General features: G+C 34.9%; 1 protein-coding gene across 1 annotated transcript; it reads left to right on the top strand.

Moving 5' to 3' along the window:
• The first annotated feature begins 581 nt into the window (after positions 1–581).
• LOC128235855 (uncharacterized) lies at positions 582–14,988 on the top strand. Its single transcript, XM_052950646.1, has 17 exons — positions 582–587; positions 956–965; positions 5,361–5,501; positions 6,408–6,512; positions 7,254–7,400; positions 7,772–7,884; positions 9,215–9,374; positions 9,835–9,920; positions 10,077–10,233; positions 10,654–10,829; positions 10,978–11,089; positions 11,705–11,909; positions 12,368–12,458; positions 12,656–12,891; positions 13,371–13,491; positions 13,726–14,212; positions 14,837–14,988. The coding sequence occupies exons 1-17, from the start codon at positions 582–584 to the stop codon at positions 14,986–14,988; spliced, it is 2,505 nt and encodes an 834-aa protein (XP_052806606.1).
• The last annotated feature ends 9,674 nt before the right edge of the window (positions 14,989–24,662 follow it).

Raw genomic sequence — 24,662 nt, 5'->3', positions numbered from 1 at the left:
TTCAATACGTCTAATTCTTCTGCTCGGCTGGTCTCTGTACATTTTATTTCTTTATTGTTTATCAAGTTAACACACGAAAACTACACGAAAGCGGTTGGATTTTTGACCACCCACCCATGTCACGCAAATTACGCGATAATGGTCTTAATTACGTGGTGTTCGACATGAATTTAGATTTTGTAAACACTTTCATTAAAGCAAACTTAACAATACATAGCATTAAAAGCAATATATAATAATAGAGCAAAATAAAAGTACAATAGTAAAGTAATATAGCAAAAGTATGTCTCTAAAATTGCATAGGGCTGAAATCCAGCTATTTTTCGTACATTTTGCTCTTCAAAGAGATAGCTGCGTAGGATATTGCACCAATTGAGGAACTATTTTTCTTTGGGCACGGTCAGTGAAGTGAAGTTGTTTTATGAATCAACATAATTATGCATATATGTATAGTTCAGTATGACTGCCTTTTGTCGTGAATAATGTTAATTCATTGTAGTAATTAAATTTTCGTTCGCAGTGTTTCTGTCGATGTAATGTATTTGTTTGCCACTTTTACTACAGTTAAATATATCGTACATATGCCGGTAAGTATGAGTACATGTGCCGGTTAGTAAGAGTATACTTAGGAGCCGGATATTAAGAAAATGTATTGAAAACAACAGCAAGATTAATGCGTAAATGTCAAATGTTTTAATAAAAGTCAACGTGATAAGAAAAGTAAAAGTAAAAGTAATGGAGAGTTCACTTGATTCGGTACATTTAAATTCGGTACACTCAAACCAAAGCATAATGAACTTTGGCTAAGGTCGAGACGAATGGCCATTCATCATACTCATGATAGATAACTATACATCACAAATACTTATTGTGCCCTTTAAAAGTTCTTCTTGACAGGAATGTTTGGCATGAGTGTTTTAATTGAGTTCTCTTGTTCACTTTCATGTTTCCCCAGGAGGTTTCAGGTACGTCAAATGCGCGAATAGGTACGGTCCTCCGCATATACTTTTCTTTGCGTGTGCATTTCAAGTGGCGATGGATCAGTAGTTGAAATCACCATTAAAAGATTTTAAAACCATAACTTAGGGATTGTCTTGTATTTTAAGGATTAAAATTGAGTGAAGTGTATTTGAAGACCTATTTGACTTCAGATTAATTTTTCAAATATTAATATATGGCCCGTGATAAATTTTGCAAACCGTCTAGTTTTTATATTAATATTAAATTTGTTGTAAGCTGATGTACTTAAAATACATTTGTTAATGTTGAATGACACGCGAGTTTTTATAAGGCGGTTAAATAGCCGTAGCTTCTAATATTGCGCCGATTGTTCAGAAATTCGTTAAAGTTACCAACGTTGTTAACAGCATCCTTATTAACTTTAAAGCAAACTTTTGTGATGTTATCATATACTTTGATAAAACAGGTGTCGTGAATTTGTTAGAAGTGCTGCAGATCACAAATGTATTAGTTCTAGAGCAAGAAACGTTAAAGTTAACGACGACGAAGTTAACAACGTTGTTATCTTAAACAAAGTTCTGAACAATCGGGTCGTTGATTGTTATTATGAAAGCAAGCAAACATCGGATGCAAAGTTATTGCGTCTGATGCTGTTTTATTCATCTGTAAAACCATCTGATTAAAATCCTTTGAAAGCATGTCAACTTAAATAGAAGTCAAACCAAATAATATATAGAACATTATCTTATACATAGTTATGTTTTAATTTCATTGCAAGTCAATTTCTCGACAGGCTCTAAACACTGCCAGTCGTGGAGAACGTTAGATAACGACGATGTTGAATGCGGTAAGCGTAGGAATACATGTACAAAACAAGTTATATATATATACTCATATACATATAGGCTAGTACTTATTGTATCATTGTATTGTTCTTCAGAAAGATCTGTCTACATCTTTAGTTTTGTATTATAGTGTTCTATATACAATGTATCAGATGCATAGGTGACAATATCGGTTAGGGATCGGTGAAAGAAATTGCATATAATGATCTCAAATATACACAATTAGAGTGAGGAATCACGTGACTTCAAAGGGGTTCTCACATGGGTTTACCACGGTTCACAACCTGTGTAAGCAAGCAAGTGACATTTATATCTGAATAACGTTTTTTACAGAACATATTTGGAACATTTCTTCACCTATAAAATATTATGCTATTTTCTGCTTCTAGACGTGTGAAATATTTTTGATTAACTTGTTTTTTAATGATGCAATTCAAAATTGGCCGAATTTCAGCATTGCATCGTTTTACAAAGTTCCAAGAAGTTGAAATTTTATCATAGTCTTTTATAGGCTGAGAAATATTTCCATATATTTTCTGTCAAAAGAGTTATTTAGAAATTATCGTCACTTACTTGTTTGTATACATCGGTTGTGACCCGTGCGGATTCATGCGAGAACCCCTTTGAATTCACGTGATTCCTCACCCTGACAATGGAGTCATTTTATTAACTGGGGAATGGACAAATGAATTATAAGATTAAGATTTTTAGTAAATTAGTTTGCCTGAGTTTCAAATTAAATTTGTAGTCCAAAATCAAATATATACAGTCGAAAATCGCTATGTCGATCTTGATGTTTTGGTTATGTCGATTTTTCGACTTTATTTCGGTTTGGTTTTACACATTTTGTAATACAGTTATATCAAATGTTTGGTATTTTGAAGTATTTCTCCAGGTCCCAAGGACTTCGACATAGGAAGTTTTGGCTGTATTGAAACCGACCAATAAAGCTCTTAGTTAATCCATTTACTCAGAAATACTTCTTCAAACAAGCGATCGTACGATATAGGCGATGATAAGATTGATCATATATATAAGTATCGCTACCTACGGCTACACGCAACGACACAATTATCATATAGGATTGGATAGTTTCTTGTTTAAAAGAATGGTTTCTTTCAAATTCAATGGATCGCAAAACGGACGTACCAATACAGTTTCATTTTGAACCAAAATTTATTTTCGTACTTAATGGCGATTTAATTATCACCAATACAATATGAGTAAACATTGAATTATACAATTTTATTTCACGAACGTCTACTATTCTTTCAAACAAAATTTCTTAAAAGGCGTATTATTTGTTTCCGCTAAAATCCGATTTTGTCTGTGCACATTTACGTGCCGTTGCCTTGCACAAAACTAGAAAGAACTTGATAACGGTCAGAAACAATGTTCAACTGGAAATAACAAAAAACAAACACGAATGGTCATACTGAAAAAATATAAGGTAAGCCAGGAAACTGGAAACAAACTCTTTTGTTACGCCTTAATAAGTTAGATACAACGTTTATTCCATATGAATTTATTTTCCTCTTTCTACACTAAGAAAACCTTTATTTCTAAGTGTATACCCATGCATTTTAATGTATGTTAACTATTGATGTCAAATGAGCTTCTTCTTGGCTTTGCTTTGAAAAAAAAAACACACCACAAAACATTCCATTACTTCATTTTGTATCCCATTCAAAGGGAGATTATTGATAAACAACCTTGGTGGAAATGTTATCGGCTAACTAGAAAAATGCACAAGTCATTGATCTTATTTTACTTGTGCATGTAACCATGCATCTGTAAGTCAAAAATACTATTTTTAGTTCAAACAAAAAACCTGATTTTGAATATGCTAAGGATAGATTGAAGTATATATTAAAAGGAACATTGTTGTTGAACTTCTCAAGGATACAATAATTTGAACAGTAGATTATTTTTTTCATTTTATATATCTTGACAACTTTTGACACTTTGATAAATATCGTAACATATACTTAAAAAATGGTAATTTAAATGACGATAATTCCGTGGTTGTAAAGGATATACTGTTTCGTTTGCCATTGATATAGCAAAAAATAGCCTACTCAAAATTAGATTATTAAAAACACCTCCACTGAATTAGCTATTTAGCATAACAAATGATATAGTTCTATGGTATTACTTCTGTCAAATGTGAAACTAGTTTCAATGAGCTACTCCAAATGATGTTTCAAGCTAATCTATACTCGATGATATTACTTCTAATGAAGAGATAAGTATAAAATGAAAGGACAAAAAAGCTTTTTGGGGGAATAATCGCATTGGCATGACACAACAAAAAATACACAATTTATGATAAAACGCGCATCGCAATCTTTGTCAATGTTTTGCTTTGCGTAATACATGGAAGTGGAAGATAAGCGAGGAGCTTAAGTTATCTACCCAGTGCTCTGTAGTATTATGAACAATTTCATAATAGCTGGTTGATCTGATTGATATCTCCATCAACGATATAAGAGTCATGGATATATGTTGTATTTGGAACGGCGTTTCTCTTAGCACATCAGGCGCATACCAGTCAACTTCATACCTTTTGTTACCAAGGGACAACTTTTTATATGTTCTCAATTCTAAATATAACCATTACTTTTTGGCTTTGCCATGGGTTTAATTATATAATTGTATACGCGCTGGAGAATCGAGCTGTAGTATTCATGAATATAATGGAGCAGAAACTCTCAATGTCGAAAAGTCCATCTTAAAAATATCTATTATTTTAACACCATGATGTGTATGGAACGTGACTCAATTAAACCTTTTAATCGTGACCTTAATTATTGCTGAAAACTGCGTAGTTTTGTCATTAAAGTTGAAAAATATGTCTTTATATTGACAAAGTTTTAAGGAGACCAATTCACGAACCGACATATAAGACACGTCTTCAACAACCAGGACCTAATGACACAATTCACTGCAACAAAACAGATTCTAATTTAAAGGGTTGAATTATGCGCATTCCGTTTGTTAAAGAAGGTCTAAAATACAAAAAATTCTTTTCATGTGAACGCAAATGCTCCATTATATTTTTATTTCGGCTCGATTTTCGGTCGTTTTGGACAACCGTTCTTTTAATTATTGCTGCTATCTGATCTTCCTTATATATTTTGTATATATATATTCTGTATATCATCTCTAATTACAAGCTAGTTGATGTTGTAATGCATAATTGTAATCATCCATTTTAGCAAATTCAATAATGTATATTAGGGTGAGAGTGAAATAAAGGAAAAGGTGTCTGCCTCTAACCGAAGAAAGTCTGGGGTACTTTTGCGCGGCCTCTAGGAAATCAGTTCAGGTTTCTTCCCAGAACATAGGCTCAAGATTGATTCATATCAGCTGTTCATCTGTCTTCAGATCAAGTTAACGAAATAGTATAAATTAATAATGTATAGAGTAATGGACTTTCTTGTATAATTAAATGTAGAAACTCTCTAGTATTTATTTTATTTATGTGGTAATTGTGAAGATTGTTTTCATTACCCGCCCTTGCACGCCTTGTAAACTAATTTTAATATGTTACAGAGGAGCTTATGGACGAAGATTACCGGATATCCGGTGACATATACGTCATTCAAGCGGTGTCAGATCACGTGTCCGATGACCTCGAGGATATGCTGCTGACGAGGATTGAAAACCATGGACAAGTTATTGTTAAACTTGCAGGTGTGTTATTTTCTGTATGAGTTTAAAAAGAACATATGTATTTTAACGTTCGTTAGTTTTAGATTTTGTGTCTTTACAAGTATAGTTCAAACAAAAGAAATAAAATTGTATGTCCTTGCCAAAATTGATAGTATGCTAAGGATTTGATACCAGTTGTTTTTAATAAGAACAAAAATACAACATTATGCATTTCGTGAAATCACACACATTTATGATATACAAAGGAGTACACATTCTATTTTTACAGAACAGAACATGAGAGTGTTGTCATATCACTAAAATAGAATAAAAGATGTAATTTCATTTCAGAGTTTTTCTCTCAAATTAATTCATTCCGACTGACGCAATAAGGACAAGTCCAAAAGCAGCAAAACATTTTGCATTATGCGAGCTTATTTTCAAACAAAATGGTACAACGCAAAAACATTCACGACAGCATACCAACTGCCTATATGCAGTTATTTGTGTACTAATGACATTTAAGTATTGTTTAAATGTTTGGTATTTTGCATATATCAATTGGTCCCAGCCTTTAATTGGTAGAACGTAGTCACTGACGAGGTTCGTTTGTGTGATTTTTAAGGCAAACAAAAGACGGTTTGTTGAGATTGACCCGGTAACCTTGCTATGAAGCTATGAAATTTGAGTGCAAAAGTGTTTCCTTTCTCCACAAATAACTGCAATCACGAAATATGATTGCATATATTAGGAGGTCCCGTTTGGACTGAGCCCATACGTCGGGCTCATCTATCCTCAGTAGAATATTAAAAAAAAAAAACATGGCAAAGGGTGTTGATAGTGTATTAATAAACATGTTCAATCCAGTGTTAAATAGTGAATGTTGTTTGTGCGTTCAAAGCATACATCGTTAAAAATATATTTGTATGAAACGTTCAACATTTTCAGGGAACGCAATCAGCATTGTACGAGATGGAGAAGCCTTACACCAACTGCTTCACAACACTGCGAGGAATAACGACCCTGTTGACATTCCGAAAGCTCTTCTTGACGGTAATAGATATATATTTATATATATAGAGAGAGACTTCAATATGGTATAATGAAGAGTAAGGAAAGGGTTTCTTAGTCTTAACACTCTGGTAATGGTAATCGGTTAGAACAAAACAGTCTACGCTTCCATATTTAGCGCGTCAACTTGTAGTCGCATTAATATGTATTTGTAGCCATTTTAGACGTGACTGCAACCTTGTTCTACTAACATTTGTCCTTGATATTGGCCACTGAAAACGTGCGTTATTGCAACCCTGTTTCAGTCATGATTAATTAAACATTCCGTCATACAAAACTTATCAATTTGTAGTATCATTGATATGCATTTATGGCAATATGAACGTGACAGCAAGATTGTTCTAATATCATTTGTGGTTATTATGAGCCACATGGAACGTGCGTTATTGCAAATTTATTTCATACATGATTATTTAAGCTTTCCTGTATACAGCTCCTTATATAATAGAATAGGTTCATGTCAGGGTTTTTTTCCTAAAGGGATACTAAGCTAAGCTATCTCACTTTGACTTTGTTTTCTTAGAAAATGTTTTGTCTTGGCTTTAAAAACATTAACGTGAGTTCTTTTATCTTATGCTTATAGGTTGACGAACCACATTCTTAAACTAGAGTGATATTGTTACATCAGTTTACATCATTTTGAACACAGATAATTTCAATACAGGTACACCTATCTGTTTAAGTTAATATTAAACACAGACTTGGATTGCTCGATTATTTCAGTGGTTTATATATGCGAAAAGAAGTCCCACATCTACATGATTGTTGACAACGAAGAACAGTTCACAGAAGATGCTGAGATGGTCCTTATGATTTTGAAGGACAGCTCCATCAGGGTAGATGTGATAGACCTCCGCAAAGGAGATCATGGTAAGGTCATACTGTTTTACAGTAACGTACTTTTTAATGTTTAAACTGTTAAAATGGATGTCTTATATTATTGTTCCGACCTTTAAACCTATTTATTATGCTTCATTTTGTTAAGCTATGTAATGTATGTTCTTCGAAACAGTATTCGTCATCTGGGTAATAGCTTAGTTCCCTATATTTTTTGTATGCTTGAAACTAACATGTACATGCATGTCTTGACGTTAAGCACACATTTGGCCGGATCTTTTTATGATGGCCTTATCCTTATTGATCTCATACATACAATTTACATAGAAGATCTACTATTCTGTCGTTGACGTTGGATTTCATTTTGGCTTAAAGAATACCTATATATTTCTATGTTTATTTAGAACGAAAACGTCGTCAGGCCGTTAACCTCTACCAACTTCTTGCAAATGTCTCGGGTGGTTCAGTCATCACTACAGACAAAAACAACATCGGAAATGCCGTCAACATTATAACGGTATTTAGCTCATCACTCTTACTTTTCCGTCTAAAGTGTTGGATATTTTAAACATAAACTATGGAAACCGTCACACAAAGTAGCCTAGTGCGCATGTGCAAATCTACTATCGCAATACTACGCGATCGAAATAAGACTCTGTCGGGGACTTTTAATGCTATTGTAATGATAATTGTTATTTAAAAAATAAACAAAAACACTTTTAAGGTAAAACTACGTAAGTTGCTTCATCTTACTAATTGTATTAATTTTCGTTTCTCGAGTAAAGATGAATCGAACGCGACCTTAGGTCTTGTGAGATATGGAGTATACGCAAGCAACTCGAAGTGGTACAATCCCGCAGATCAACCGATTTATATAGCATTACCAATGTGTGTTTGTTTGAATTAATATTGTCTTTACAACAATTAATTAACGTAGTGACCATTGCTTTATTTTTGCAAACCTTACTATAAACAATTAAACTATATTACCCATCAATTATTGGATATCCATACCATTCGTTAAAAAAGCATTCTACAGTTAAGTGCATCTTGGAAAAAGTAATCAATGAAATAAATCAATCGATTAATCAATACTATTTTGTTCAAGTTTACAACAAAGTAAGAAGTGTAACGTGCGATGCCAACAAGGCCAGCTGATCCCTTCAGAGAAAAGCATGTTCAACCCTGAACGTGTCGACTGGTCTTTATATACATTAAATTCTCCATCCACAAGGAGACCTTGATTTGCCAATTTGCATATAACCAACCAAGTACCCCAACGTACTATGTACGCACTTCCGCCTACAGTGGAACGTTACATTACTCCCCCCTCCGAGAAAACTCGTCCCGTGTCTTGGCCTGGGAAACTCGTGGGTAAGGGAACTCCGGTCCGGCAGTTGTCTTCATCCCACCGCTGCCACCATTTGTAACGTGCAAGGCCAACAAGGCCAGCTGATCCCTTCAGAGAAAAGCATACTAAACCCTGCAGGGGTCGACTTGTCTTTATATACTGTTAATTCTCCATCCACACGGAGACCTTGTTCTCGCCAATATGCGTATAACCAACCAAATACCCCAACGTACTATGTACGCATTTCCGTCTACAGCGGAACGGTGCATTGGCATTGTAGCTATTTTTTAAAGGTGAACTATTTATGATGTGATGGTATATTTAAATAAATCAAACACAGCTGCAACAGTCTTCTCAAAAGTACTACAGATGACAAGTATTTCCATAAAATTTATCAGGGTATTATCCATTTCAAAGTCAACAACGATGATGCTAACAAAGTTGTTAAGTCGACTCGTAACTTATCGCCTGGTGAAAATATCAATCTATGTTTCAGCAAAGCCTTCAAACGACAAGAGTAAACATCATGCGGTTTTCATACCCGAAGCCCGCGGGAGACAAGTTTTCAATTTCGGTTGATGATACGATGAAAAAACTTGTAGTAAAAGTTCAAGCGGAGAAAGCACAACCAGTCATGATAGCAACAAATCCAGCGGGTATGGCAGATGTATTAAGGGTCTGTTTATCGCCTTTTTCATCGCTGCCAACCCTTAATATTAATAAATAAATACAGAATAGTACCAACCTTCATGTTCTATATTAGCCAAATAATGTGTATTTAATTGACGATATGAATGGCATATTGTTAAATATGTTTCAATAAGACAATTCTGAATCACGTGACCTGTACTTCTACGTGTAATCACAAGATTAAGTCGCGGTCTAGATTGCCTCATATATGTTCGTTCATGATAACTATTGACACCCGAACGTAACGTTTTGCTCGTAGAAATCGTATTTCTGTATTTCAAACAGATTGCCGCAACCTGCGAACTGTTGAGTTTAAATTTCTACAATCTACGTATACCTTGTTTACCACACGTACACGTACAAATAACGTTTCTAAAAACTATATATGTTTTACCGTGTTCTTACTTATTTTGTGACCTTCGACAGGATTACCATCTATCGCCAGACCCCAGTCGATTGGAGTTGCAGCTGCCGGATCTGTCATTGCACTATTAGAAATAAACATAACAACAGTAAGCGAAAAATATTAACATCTCTGCAAGGGTAGATTAAATATTAAAAATTTCATTTGATAATGCATCTAATTGAAAATAGATGATGACTTTTCCATACTAGTCAACATCTTATTACATTGTTTATTTTACATCTTTTTATATTCAAACACTAAGGCAGCTGATTGTGGAAGATGGAACATAATGAAGATGGACCCAAGTCTTTGGGATGTGACAGTGCAAGGAGATAGTCCTGTGGATTTCACTCACCAATTTGTCGAACCGGGTCCGGGGGGATTCGGCGAATATCCAATCAAAGGAAGGCCAATCGCAAGTAAACACTGTTTTATTTAATATAAGCAAGACTTTTCAAAGCATTATGTATATTTTCAAATATCCTTAAATATATATGGCAATAATAATAATCATTGACAAAAATATAATAATAATAATAATAATAATAATAATAATAATAATAATAGTAGTAGTAGTAATTATGATCAATAAATTAAAAAATAATAACGGGGATAAAATTGTGTTAGGGCAAACATGGTTTGGTAGGAATAGTTTTAGATACTGGAAGATAAATAAATACCACTGTGAAAAGGTGGAAATTCATTTTTATAATTTTCAAACACACAACTGTTCTCTCAAATTATAATATATTTCTTGACATATACCAAACGTCATATTTGGTTGTCACATATTGATCACGATTTGTATATTCCAGACATACGTTTATTTTCATTTTCAGAAACGGTTTACAAAATGGTTGTAACTGTTCCTGAGTATGCAAAGGTCAACAAAGTTGCGGTGTCTTTCCTGATGATAAGGGATTCTCTCATGCCTAAAGGATTTGGACCGCTAACGAATGTTGGTGGAAGGAGAGGGCAATCCATCTTTTATACGAATATCACAATACCAGAAGATGTAAATATGTTTTACCTTTCAATCTTTTCTTGTATTGAACGTAATGAATTGTGTAACTTAAAAATTATCTCAGTTTTAGTAAATTAGTGTTGGGCTGTTTGAGAATGTAAACTATACTTGACCGTTTTCGGTTTGCTTATTGTTTCAGCCTTTTATGATTGCTATTGAGGGACGAGACAAAACCAGCCATACGTTTCGAAGGATTGACCCATCATTAATAACGCCAGTCACGCTCAAGTTGTTCGTACCACCAATGTCAGGTTTGTTACAAATACTTTGCGTTTCAACACGTGTCAGTTTTGTTTCCATAATATGCAACTATCTCCATAACACGATATTAGTTTAGTATTAGGCTAAAAGGCTCTTCGAGTAGTTGTTTGCTCTGTATTCTAGTCGTTGGTAAGTTGCGGAAAGCATCACAACATTGCAATAATGCAGTCGCACGCTTTTTATTGTGTTATATTATTAGATCCATTTTATATACGTGCCCGCACGGTTAGCTCAATCGGTAGAGCGTTAGACTGTGAATCGGACAACTCGGGTTCGATTCCCGGGCGGACCAGGTCACTTCTGTTGTGATTGGTTATGAAATCCTTTATACGACCATTCGCACTGTACCACTGCCATGCTTGGCATGTACAGAAGTTGTCAGTTCCTTGCAGAGGTGAAGGCACCTAGTACTGGTTAACCGCCTGATAGTCTGCCCAGGATAGGTGTGAACTGTCACTCTGGGACCCTTCAATGTGCTCACGCCGGGATCCGGAGTCTAAACTACTAACACCACCACCATATACGTGGCCAGTATTTAAACAAGGGCATTCGAATGCTTTTATCAAGGTTTTGTTTGTAATTATCATGCAATGTGTTACCAACAGGTGTCGTATTGTTGGAGAGTGAACGCCTTGACATCCCGTTTACTGTATATAATGCTGGAGCCAAGGAGCAAGATATTGATGTAAAGATTGAAGACGATCAGTCCTTTGCCATGGACCCGAAGATTCACTCCTACACGATAAAGGCTGGACAAAATGAGACTGGTCATTTCACATTGAAAGCAGGCACGAAAGGAGGTGTAACGACGTATGTTTGATTTTATTGTATTGCAGTAAACATTTGATAAAATGTTATGATAGAATCATCATTTTGTTCTTGGATTGCAGTAAACAGTTGATAAAATTGTTATGATAGAATCATCTTTTTTAATTGAATTGCAGTAACATTTGAAAATAATGTTATAGTAGAATCTTATTTATTTTTTGTATTGCAGTTTTGAAAATTATATTTTGGTAGAATTTCCATTTTTATTGCATTGCAATAAACTTCAGAAAATAATGTTATGGTAGAATCAACAAATAAATTAATGAATATTATTAAAGCGGTAAAATGTGATAAGATCATATTTTTCAAACGTGTTTTGTACTTTCTATTTCTGTCCATTATACATTTTAAAAAGTAAACAACATTCAAATATATATTGAATGCATCTTTGATCACTCTTTAAATGAAAATAGTCCAGTGTTGTCTCACATCTCTTATAGGACAGTTACTATAAACGCCAAGCCGTTCCTCGGAATATCGACGTTTTCACAAGGGCAATTTGAGCTTCGGCGGTTCACAGTGAAAGAAAAGGTTTGCGTAAACTAATGTATATGTACATAGATATCAGTTTAAGTTGTAAACGTAAATATTCAAAATATTTTGTTTGTTGTTTGTGGCATGTCATTAAACTAACTCATCAACGCTAATCAATATTAAATATTCGCCCCTTAATTGTGATATATCTCAGTGATCATGATAGTGAAAATGATGTCTTATCATTCATACAGGAAGACCATGTAGATCCAACGTGTAACATCACCAACATTCAAGGCACCTGTAACTTTGGGGTAGATCCATGCGCATGCGTGAACTACACGTGGTCAGCAGATATGGAAATAGGAGATGTCGGGCTTGGCTTAGACAAAGTTGAAATTCTGAACGCCAGTGTTTCCTACACTTTTAAGAATGACCCGTTCACTTCCGGCTACAACATCAGCATGGGTATCGTGAAGGCCAAAATTGGGTGGGTACACTCGGTTATAATAATATTTCATTTCAATAAATGATACAATGTAATATACAGGGACAAGCACAATTGTTCAAACATTTTAAGCATACACCCTGTTAAGAGGCAAAGGCTGGGGCCCTAAAAGGTAGGAAAATTGGAGACATAACCCGTACAATAACACAAACACATCAAACATAGCTTTATTAATATCGTTTGATGTTACCGCCTCTAAACGGTCTGTGAAGTACGAGTTTACTTGGGGTTTAAACTAGGTATTGAGCATACAACCACTGACTGGTCCCAACATCTATAAATATTCAGTGAGTCTTTATATTAATTGACTAGAATATCAATGAATAACATATAATATTATAAAAAATCAGGATGCCATCATTTAGCGTAAACAAATTAGAACACACAAAATCAAAACATGCGTAATCTTGCGTATCTGATTGACCGATTATAACATTGTTATTCTTCTAATACCTTTTCAGCTACAACTGCTGTTTTCAGTCAGCTATTGTCCAGGCTACGGACACAAAAAAGAACACGGGGGAATGTGAAGTTAACGTCACAAAGAACTTTGTTCCGCCAGATCTATCCCAGTGTAACAAGGTAAAATTTGTTATTAGACTAACCATACTATTTGTTTTTCCTGAAATTATTTTGATTTTTAAACAACTATTTTGACCACGCTTCGAGATATTTATATTTCGGGGGATCCATCGGATTTCAACTCGCCTTAAGTCAATCGATGACAAGGCGGTGATGTGAATCGGATTATCGAACAGCAAATAATAAACGAAATGACACTAATCTACCTTTCTACATATGCTTTTCCTTTCATAGACCACCACCACGTCAACTTCAACCACAACCGGAGCAACAACGACTGTTATTACATCATCGACAGTGTCTTCCGTATCTTCCCCATCATCTGGAAGTTCCACACCGTCTTCTGGATCAACCGCGTCCTCAGGCAAAACTGGGTCGGCTACAACAAACACTGCTGCTACTGGCACAGTGCCTGTTGGTAGTGTTATTGGCACCACAAAAGCGACACAATCAACATCCCCTCGGCCTGGTGCCTCGACAAACTCACCATCCGGAGGAAGCTCTGTTACAGGATCTTCCCTTGGAGCATTAACCAAGAATGGAGTGACGGCAGGAACGAATACAGGAACGAATGCAGCAACGAATACAGGGTCGTCTCCGAAAGGTGGACAATCAACGACTGCCGCTCCCCAAACAAGCAATAACTCTGACAACGGCGGTAACAACAATGGGTTAACAGCAACTGCAATTGGTGCTGGTATGGCTATAGGCGCAGTCATTGGTAAGAAACGTAATTTGGTAAATGGATTTTAGGTGACCAAGCGTTAGAATATTTCATTTCGCAATGCATAATCATTTTTCATGGCGATTGGACAGTGCTGATTGGTGAGAAGTTAAACGTTTCCGTGTTGTTTTCTGCAAAATGGGCCCACTACTGACCATGCTATCTCTTTGGTTTTTACAAAAAAATCCAATGAAATGATCTACATGTTTCACAATTATAAATATAGGAAGCATCAATCATGTTTATACAGGAACGAGTTTTTATAAACATAAATCATTTCTTTACTTAAGTCGATTTCTTAAAATGTTCAGAGTCAAATTTAAAGGTATAAGAGGTTTCGAAATAAATGTTGTTTACTTGATAAAATCATGGAAAATATAGTACTTGATATTTTATTAGATTTTTTATATGAAATGACAACCCTTATTTTATTTCCTCAATTTTGTGTTCACTTTAAAATACTGGCTAAAGTTCAATCAACGAAACTATGTGGCTAAATAACGAAAATATTACAATAAGATAGTTTTCATTTACGACTAAAATATACTAAGATCTTTATTGAGACGACCCCTGTACTCGTCCATACACTCATGCCCAGTTTCAAATGTGTTTTCCCTACAGGTGTCACGGCCCTCGCTGCTATGGCCTTAATCTTCAAGAAAGCCATGTCCAAGCAAAACCAATCCGTAAGTCCCTCCGGCGAGAGACGTCGGCATCGTCGGGACAGCGAGAGGGACCGAGCACGCCGACAGAGTAACCTTGCTTGGACGTAAAGAGACTGATGGAAGAAATACTATTGTACTTTTACTTTATGTAAATTTGTGTTATTTATTATTTAAAGTGTTTAATCTAAGTTGGCAACCGGCAGTATTTTGCGTTCCAGTAATTTATGTGTACTTGAAAAGATATGAATTTATTACATTTAACAACGACGGCAGATATAATATTTGCAGAGAAAAATATGTAAAAGGCTTCAAAGGAATTACCACCAAACTGAATTATGCCTTCTAAAAATCATGTCAAACGAGACTAAAAAGTGCCATATGTGAATTGCATTGTATATGTATGATGTACACTATTTCAACGAGTGAAACGCTTTGTTATAGACTGGCCGTGAAACGCTACTTGTAAACTTTCACAAATTATGTTAGCAAAGCATAAATTATCTTTCCACGTTTACTGGCCCCAGTTTGTCGAAAATACTTACTTTACTCAACAACTCAACTAATTTTACCTCTTTACAGCCTACAATGGTTCTGTTTTTTTACTGTTTTACTCTGCTACAATCTATTCTCTTATAGATTATATTGATATAGATATTTGGTGACTGAAATTGGAAAAAAAAACAAATATTTAAAGGGGCTGTCTCACGCATTGGCATCGAAAAAAGTTTCAGGACAAATATCTTATAGAATGTGTAACGCTTTGATATCATAATTGTAAAAAAAGTACCAAAATGTAAAACAAAATTGTGTCGGAGACCGGGTTCGAACCTGTGTCGCCTAAATTGCAGTCCAGCGTCGTACTCACTGATCTACAAAGGCTGACTCTAATCGGGTGACCTAATTAAGATTTACACCTATCTCGGTAATATCACGTGATAACACCGACTAGCCAATCACGTATTAGAAATGAATTCTACCTGGTAGACATACCCAGTAATCTTTTTTAATGGAAAAATACGAAATAACTAAACTTAAATAAATTGCAAACTATGTGGTCCTTCAGTTAGTAAGTTTCAATGCATTGTACACATCGATGCCAAGTGTATGTCAGTTTTCGACATTTATTTTCGCTATTTTATCCTACGTGAAACAGCCCCTTTAAACGTAAGAAGTGTTATTGAGTAATTTCTCGAAAAAAAAATAGTGAACTCAACTGAATGTTTATATTAAATCACCTTTCACAGGAAGTTAACGCACATTTTTATTTTAAAATAGTAAGAAAACAAAGAAATAATTTGACTTTTATTTGTGCATGCATACAGAGTGTAAGTTGAGTAAGAACTTGATAAATTTAGTGAAATTTTGGCTTGATAGCCTCAAAGACCCATGGCTATATAGTGTCCACATGATTTATTTAGATCTTCATCATACTCAAGCCTACGTTTACTTATGCTTATGTGCGGATTATAACTTGAACATGTGGATATCGACTACACACATTTAAAATGAACGAAGAACACACCCCTGGATGACGTAGCACTCAAAAAGTAGCGTCCTGATATTCATTCACGCACAAGTAGCGTTTAGTAACGCCTTTTTTCCCAATAAAAAAAGTGGAAAATGACATTCAAACACCAGATTTCGTCACAAATGAAACAAATTAAATTGATGTGAACTAAACATCGGCATCAACTTGTTTTACATGTACATTTTTGTCAGTGCCAGCTTGTTTATTTTGTCTGTGATACTTGTTAACCATACAGCATTTTCGCTTTACGTTTTGTTGCTAATAAAGTTTTTCTTCTTCTGTGTTTGGTGGTTGTGATATTGCAAAGAATAAGAATGAAACGTTTCCATGTCCAACTTGCATGTTTAAAAAGCGTATTACATACGACTTGAGCCCGGGTTTGTGGTTCCGGCGCAGAAAACTGAATTCTTAAATGTTTCAAAATATCTAAAACATAACTAATTTTTACTAAAATTGTGATTGCTTTGAGAACAGGGCCGGTATTAATAAAATATCCTTAGTCATTTCTTAACTTAAGTCAATCTTTTAAGTTGAGTTTCTCACTTATCATATCATATAATTGCTTCATTATATATGAAATACTTAATTTTTAATGAAAAAACATTATTATATCGAACCCTGTTGGCTCGAACTCCTATGGACCGGCGGAAATACCTCGAGCCTCGGAAAAATCGAGCCAAGCGGGAACCATAAATGGTTATTATTTCAATGATATTTTTTTTTTAAATTTTGGTGTACAAATGCTCGAAGGACATTATGGTTAATAATATTGTTACAATAGTTTAAGCCCGAAATTATAGATATTCTGGGGGGGGGGGTCTTAGCTTATCCTCCGGTAAAAAACTAAATTATACCAAACATATACATACGTTTCTTCGGAAGAAATAGATTCAATGGTCTAATACATAGAATTCAATAGCATGAAATTCACCTTTTATTTGTACAGGCATGTTATGTGAATTCCTTGCTTTATATTTTGTATAAGTTTTTGTAACACATTTCACTCATATGAGTATAAAGAACGGGGATAAAAAACACCATACATCAAGAGGGACTTATCCGGAGTTCATTCTTTCGAATGACATTTTCAAAACAAACAATTAAGCTCAATGTTATTTTTTTTTCAAAACTCGGCATTTTTTTGCTGTCGCCAAGGGAGATTACTGCGTAGGAGGTTTACAAACATAACGGATATTGTAATAGTACCGTGTAACCTTCATCTGTTAGGGCGGAACTTGATATCGATCGGAACACCTCGGCCTGTGTCTATCTCGGAGATGGCCGAGTTGTTATGATTGAGTTGGTATTTAAAATCAAAATTTTCAAAATGATAAGCAGGGCTATTATAATTTAAGATTTCATTATCAATTAAAGTTTCAAATTTTATAAAACATGCTAAACTTTATATTTTATCATGCAACGTGGACACTATTGAAAGCATTGTTCTGCAATTTATGAACTGGTCCCTTAGTTGGAATATTTCTAAAGTAATATCAAATATTGATATTTTTCTGGCATACCTTAGGTCATAGATTCGTGGAACCATCCAAGAAAACACATTTTGTTTGTATACCAAAACGTCTATGCAACGTTGTTTACTGACGTCATGACGTGTAACAGTTTAAGATCAAGGTTGACGTGAAATAGTTCCTCTGCACGCCTTTTTTACAATTATCTGTTTTCATTTTGGGATTAGATTTATAATATAATCGATCGCAATCTGCTGGAATGTAATACTAAATTTCCATAAACTTCACAGTAAAAGAAATAAGATGTGGCGCGTGACTCATCTGGCATGGGGGATGCCAGATCGAATTTTCCATCACGCCCGATTTCACCGGAAATGCTATTCCGGTATTTTTCCGGAGTGCAAGAACTACATTTCTAGTTTACAGAGTAATTAGTAAAATAATGAGATACCGGTACTTTGATGGTTTTGACTGGTAACATTAACCCGAAGGGGCACACTATAAAATCATTTAGCGGAAAAAAGAACAGCCATTTAATTATCCAAACATTTGATCATAGATAGATACTGAGATATGTATGTTAATGCTTATAAACAGTCATTTGGCATTTTACGATTTTTTGGAATACTTAGGGTATTAAACAAGCACTATATTACACATTTTTTATCACGTCCATATACTTTGAAAAGCGTTTATCTCGAACATATGTAAATATTTTTTATAACGTAAGTTATTTTAAGTTAATTAAAATGAAACAATTAAAACATTGACAATAAAAATTATCAATACAATGTTAAATATTGCACGTGCATGTAAACATATACAACATGTACAGGTCATGGAACATTGCCCCCCCCCCCCCCCACACACACACACACGAGCATACTCTCGCGTTACATCGTGCCAACGACAGTGATTAACATATTGTTTTAATAACTTGTTTTCACAATCGTCAACATAAGTTTAAACTACATCATTTAAGTGTGAGACTAGACAAAATTACTTTTGGACAACTTATTAAGAAATGAATTCAATCATATCGATATAATTGTGTTTCCATTTAATGATTGATTACAAGGCCAGACTTTATTTAGTATGCTAGTATCTATTTCAATTAATACAATTTAAATTAAATAACACAAAGGAGGCAGGACATTAATTATTTGACTTGCTCAGCACTAAGAACAATATTCCGTTTTGAATTGAGCATTAAGTAATTAGAATTCTAAAATGCGAAAAATTCAATGTAACGCAATTTAGGCACAAACATTTTACAATTATTTTGGTATTTTGCTGACATATGTTTTATTTCAAAGTATTACCAATGGTACTTTGAATACCTCCTTGAACGGATACCTGTACCTTTTATTAACGGTTAAATTCCATATACGATGCAACACGGTCGGTTTCAAGTGTTTTTGTCAGACAGCAAATGAGCTTGTAGTATCGCTTCGCTAAAATTTGGACGCAATTCCATTTAGGGATAGAAATCAGGTATCAGTGAATAGGCCTTACCATTGTATTTTAAAAGAAGCATGTGTTTAATGGGTCTTTGAAGTGAGTATGGAATAATGGATGTCGCCGTGTAACTCAAGGATTATCAGGAATCAAATGAGTTCCATTTCGCCATTTAAGTGGTTTGTAAATATACAGATAACAACGATTTCTGCGGCGTGTTAATCGCCTTGTTGACGTCATCAAATATGGCTATTAAGTCTCTCTCTGATTCCAACAATCACTTTAACTGTAATGTAAATCACGGAATAAAGGGGTCAAATATGTGCTCTCTGGCTGCTGGTGATGATTTATCTCGGTGAACAAACAAGCTCGATCGCTTTGTATGTTACATTTGATAAATATCCCGGAGACTTTAAGGTGCGAAGAAGGTTTTGCAATCCAGCAGAGTAATATTGTAGCCCTATAAAGTGGGAAGAGTGGGAATCAGAAGACTGTTCTAATATTTGCGTCCACTCTTGGGAAGGTTATCAGGGTCTGTTACAATATATCTTGCTCAAGAGGTCCTGATAACATCAGCATAAATACCTCCAGCAGTAATAGAAAATCAATTGATATTCTGTTACCTTGCAAACTTATGAAAAGGTATTCAAAATTCCCTCTTGTTGCTACTAAATATATCTTAATTCATGTAAACAACAGACTTTAAATAGTGAACATTCGAGACATATTTGATTTTTAGTTCTAAAATATTATGTGACGTATAGATTTGTACTTTTGTCAAATGCGGTGTAAATAATTCAAGACATTTCAGGTAAAAAAACAAGTTGAACGATGTCTTACTCTTGTTTCAGAGAAAGCAGGGGTGGGGTGGGGGAGGGGTACACGTAAAGAGAGACTACGACGGTTTAATTTAAGTCTTTGTGTAGGTTTTCGAAGATGGCGGATAAACTGTAGTTTGGTCATATTTACACCTGGTAATAATGATCCCATAACTGTCTTTATGTTTTCCCCATTGAGCGGACAGCTGCAGATGAACAAGCCTTTTAAGCAAGTCGTAGTACTCTTTTTCAATAATACATTTATGCAAGGGTTTCATCACAACGTGCACATTTAGTTGCACGTTCGGATAAATATTGAACTTGACAAATAACGTAAGGAAAAACAGAGAGTAGTTATAACAATAATTCATGACTTATGCAGAAATGGCGTAATTATATAAACATTAACCTATTTCATTGATATGTATATATGTGTGTGTGTGTTTGTGTGATGATTGTTGCTAGCATTTATGTTGTTTAATCAATATTGTTTGGGAATCTGCTTCTTTTTGTTATCAATACGATTATTTCTCAACTAACATACATGTTGTTCAAAACGTACAACTTAGTTATCGTCATCAGTGTTTAATTGAAAATCATTACTGCACTGGCAATTTAATGGTACAAAGGTAGTCAACTGGCTCCGCTGTACTTGTTTTTGTATATACATATATCAGCACAGCATAAAATACTTCATCTTTTAAGGTAACAGCGATGCCTTTAAAGTTATGAACTAGCGTCATTAAGAATACAAATATTACCCAATGACAGAACCTTGGTCTACTATGATACTCTATTCGAAGGTAAACATACCATTTATTGAATTTAAAAGACACATACACTACGCGTATAGTGGTATAACTCTAACATCAAAAAGCCCCCTCTATGTGACAATGTTTTACACGGGAAAGAAAGGTTTGCTTTTATTCTGCAATATTTGTTCAATGCGTTGTTTTTACGAAAGTCCACGGTCCGTGTATGTAAAACACATTTCTTTATTAGCTTAAATTTTCAATTTAGTGAGCATCAACGAATAATGAGTATTTGTTTTCATCAAATGTATTCATACGCCTTAAGTTTACCACTAAGTTTCTATATGTACGGGGGCAATGGACATAAGCAAAGCCATACAGCGATGCCGTATTTAACACAGCATTTCATTGATATATATTTTCTGATCAAAGCGCTTAAAGCGTTGAAAGGTTTTCGACCTGATTCGTTTTGTTGGTATAGTCATGCATTTGTTAAACAAATTAAAATAAACGACTATAGATTGTAAACTTCTGAATTGCATGCGCATGAATTCCTTCGCAAATACTTTTAGGTGTTTAGGCTGATACCATGGAGTATAAGTCACTTGAAATACTGATATGTGAAATACCCATATGATTACAAAAGTAGTGAGTAAAATTGATTTGCAAAAGAAACCTTTGTGAAACAAGTTATAACAACATTGTATTAATCACTCTCTTTGACATGGTGTAACGCCAGAGTGTGTTCTTGTGTTGCGTGTTGTGTGAGAAATCGGAGTACCTGGAGGAAACCCACTCGTCCGGCTTGGTGACCACAAACCAAACTCACATGCGTCCAGGCCGGGAATCAAACCCGGGTCAACTTGGTGAGAAGGACAAACCGGACAACCTATTCAATAGTTTGATGCGTAACAGTCGCATAACCATTTATTTTGTGTTAGAACATTCTAACAATCTTGATAAAAAAGTTCAAGATGAGCCGATTTAAGGCTATTTTAAATATAGAAAAATACGAACCTATTAATTACAACCACCAACAAACAGATTATAGGAAATATGTGATCTTATAATTTCATTTAACACATTTTGGTTTGATTTCCTACGCAAAATGATCATACGATTACATCTGCAATACGATTAATGTTATGTCCGGGTTATTATTTCGAGTCGACCTCGGCAGTTCTAACAACTCTGGGGTTGATACTCCCGTGCGCGCAGTAATTCGGCAAATGTTAAAAAATGTTATGCCGATTTGCCGATGGTAGCTTCCGATTTACGGATATAAAATTCTGCAGGTTTAGCCAGTGTGGGTATACCACGTGATAAATTGCGTCATAAATGCTACATGGGGAGGTAATATTTTGCTTCGAATAAAGACTCTAAACAAAGATAACTTCACTATTTCTGCACCATTTTAAATGAAACATAGCGCAGTCTACGCCGCTTACGAAGCCTTTTACCAGAGTTTAATTGAGAGTTAAGTTCCTTAAAACACTTCGACAAACCTTTTCTAAATACGGCCGTCTGACGGAGCACTGTCACAGCTTTATTATGGAAACAGGTTTGTCGAAGGGTTTGATCAAACTAATTACCTTATCAATCTCCGGTAATAAAACGAAGGCGCAGCTCCTTCAGCGGCATATACTGCCCTTTGTTTCATTTAAAATGGTGTAAAAAGTAGTGAAAGAAAAGTTATCTTTGTTTTAAGTCATAATTTTAAGTAAAATGTTGCCTTTCGGCGTAGCATATATGACGTCATTTATCTCGTGGTATACACACTCTGTAAGCGGCCTATAGCATAAAAATTAATCTTTCAAAACCACTAATTTCATTGAAGGTGCAATATTAAAGGCAAATGATTGAACCGAGACCCATCAGGTCGGGCACGGACTATTCTCTGTAGCATGTATTTGAAATGTTGCATGCTTTTGGTGCAAAGTCTTAGTACAACTTCAATTTGAAAGTAGAAATATCGGTGAAATGGCAGTGGTGGTAATTAGAAGAATGCCGACGTCGCAACCACCAATCTATTATCCATTTCAAAGTATCACCAATATTACCACAGAAACTACACGGACTAAGTACAAGCCCAGTAGCCCATAAAGTAAGGAATATCCTGTATTAAGGCGCAATGCTAAGACAGAAACTTAATGAAACTTCGTAACAAAACAACACAGACAGACTACACATAACTCAAAATATATTTTATCATGAACCGGGAGGGTCAGCAAATGAATAACTACAGTGAAGTCAACTGCAGGAAATGACGCCGCTGTAATTGACAAGCTTAAATCTTCATTTTGTATAAAAACAAGAAGTTGCTACTGATTTATTACTTGCAGACATCCTCGAGTATTTGCTAGTCTTGATAAATTGTTTCAGAAGCATCCTGTACTGATATTTGATACAATAATGCCAACAGAAAACCTTGTAATAAATGTGAAGGACAAACATTGTATTAATCGAAACTTTGCGAAAAGACGAATTCGAAAGAAATGCGAAAAACATGCTCTAATTCTTCTTGAATGGCGAATATGAATGGAAGCGACAGAGACAACACCGTAATAAGTACATTATTAAGTCAGGATACATTATAATTAAACGTTCTGGTTTTGATAATATGATTTAACTCGGTAAAAGTAGATTATCTTTGAAAAAGTAAGAAATCATAAACCCCAGCGGTACTAATCTAAATCACGCTATTTGATTGTATTACTTGATAACAATATGGTAAACAAAGTGCCGGCAAGTTTTGTGATGAAATAGCATGTGCGCTCACACGTAAATGAAATGAACATTTTCAATACGTTAGTTCTGACCATCAGCCATGCTGCAACAATGCAGTTTCTTCTATAGTCATGTATGCTGATTTTGGTCGGATTTTGCGCCGAAATCGCTACAAAGGCTTTCCATTTAAGAATAGTTGGAACAGTGATTTCATTGCTTTGAGTCGAGATCTGAAATATCCAGTCGTAAATATAAAAGGCGGCTATAGGCTGTTTCTGTAAAAATGCCTTTAGAATAACGAGGCTCAAATCTGATAACAAACTCCGTTGGATTGTTCATTAAATTCTTCATTGACAACAATGGTATGTTCAATACTGCCAGTGCACCATTATTCAGGATCGGGCAGTTTGTTTTATTTCTGAATCGCCAAGTCATATACAAATAATCCCGAATGACCAGGGAACTATTCTTGCAATCGGTCTGGGAGATGACGCCGCTGTAATTGACAACCGAAAATCTTTTTGTGATCGCCATTATATGCAAAATGAGGGATGCTACCAACCAATTATTTGTAGACATCCTCGTTTATCTACTGGTCTCGTTATTTTATTTCCGAAGTGTCCTGTGCTGATATTTGATACAATAATGACGACAACAGAACACGGGATAATAAATGTGAAAGACGAACATTGAATGTTAAACCAAACGAGAGGTTTGTCTGTAAGTTTCTGTTTCACGAAAAATAACTGCTTTGAAAAAAGGAGAAAGCCAGACTTCTAAATTTAATTGAACTTGACGGTTATACGTGTATATCTCAAGTAATATCAAAATCTCAAAATTGAAAGTTTGTGTAGCCTTTGTGGTAATAGTGATGAATTTTATTAGTCGTAAACTCGACAATTTAAGTTGTGTTTGATAAACCTGGAATCTTAAATGAGTTATAATTGAATACAATCATTTACGAAATGCGTTAAGGAAAATTTATTACGGGAGCTTTTTGCTTAACGAGTTGATTTTTTTATGGATACAA

Source organism: Mya arenaria, chromosome 5 (genome assembly GCF_026914265.1).
Source record: "Mya arenaria isolate MELC-2E11 chromosome 5, ASM2691426v1".
NCBI lineage: Eukaryota > Metazoa > Mollusca > Bivalvia > Myida > Myidae > Mya > Mya arenaria.
Note: the sequence above shows the minus strand (reverse complement) of the source record. Positions and strands in the feature narration are given on the sequence as shown.

Coding starts and splice junctions, on each gene's coding strand:
- LOC128235855 (XM_052950646.1), top strand. Junction 10,830..10,977: donor ATATCACAATACCAGAAGAT/GTAAATATGTTT, acceptor TTATTGTTTCAG/CCTTTTATGATTGCTATTGA. Junction 11,910..12,367: donor ACGAAAGGAGGTGTAACGAC/GTATGTTTGATT, acceptor CATCTCTTATAG/GACAGTTACTATAAACGCCA.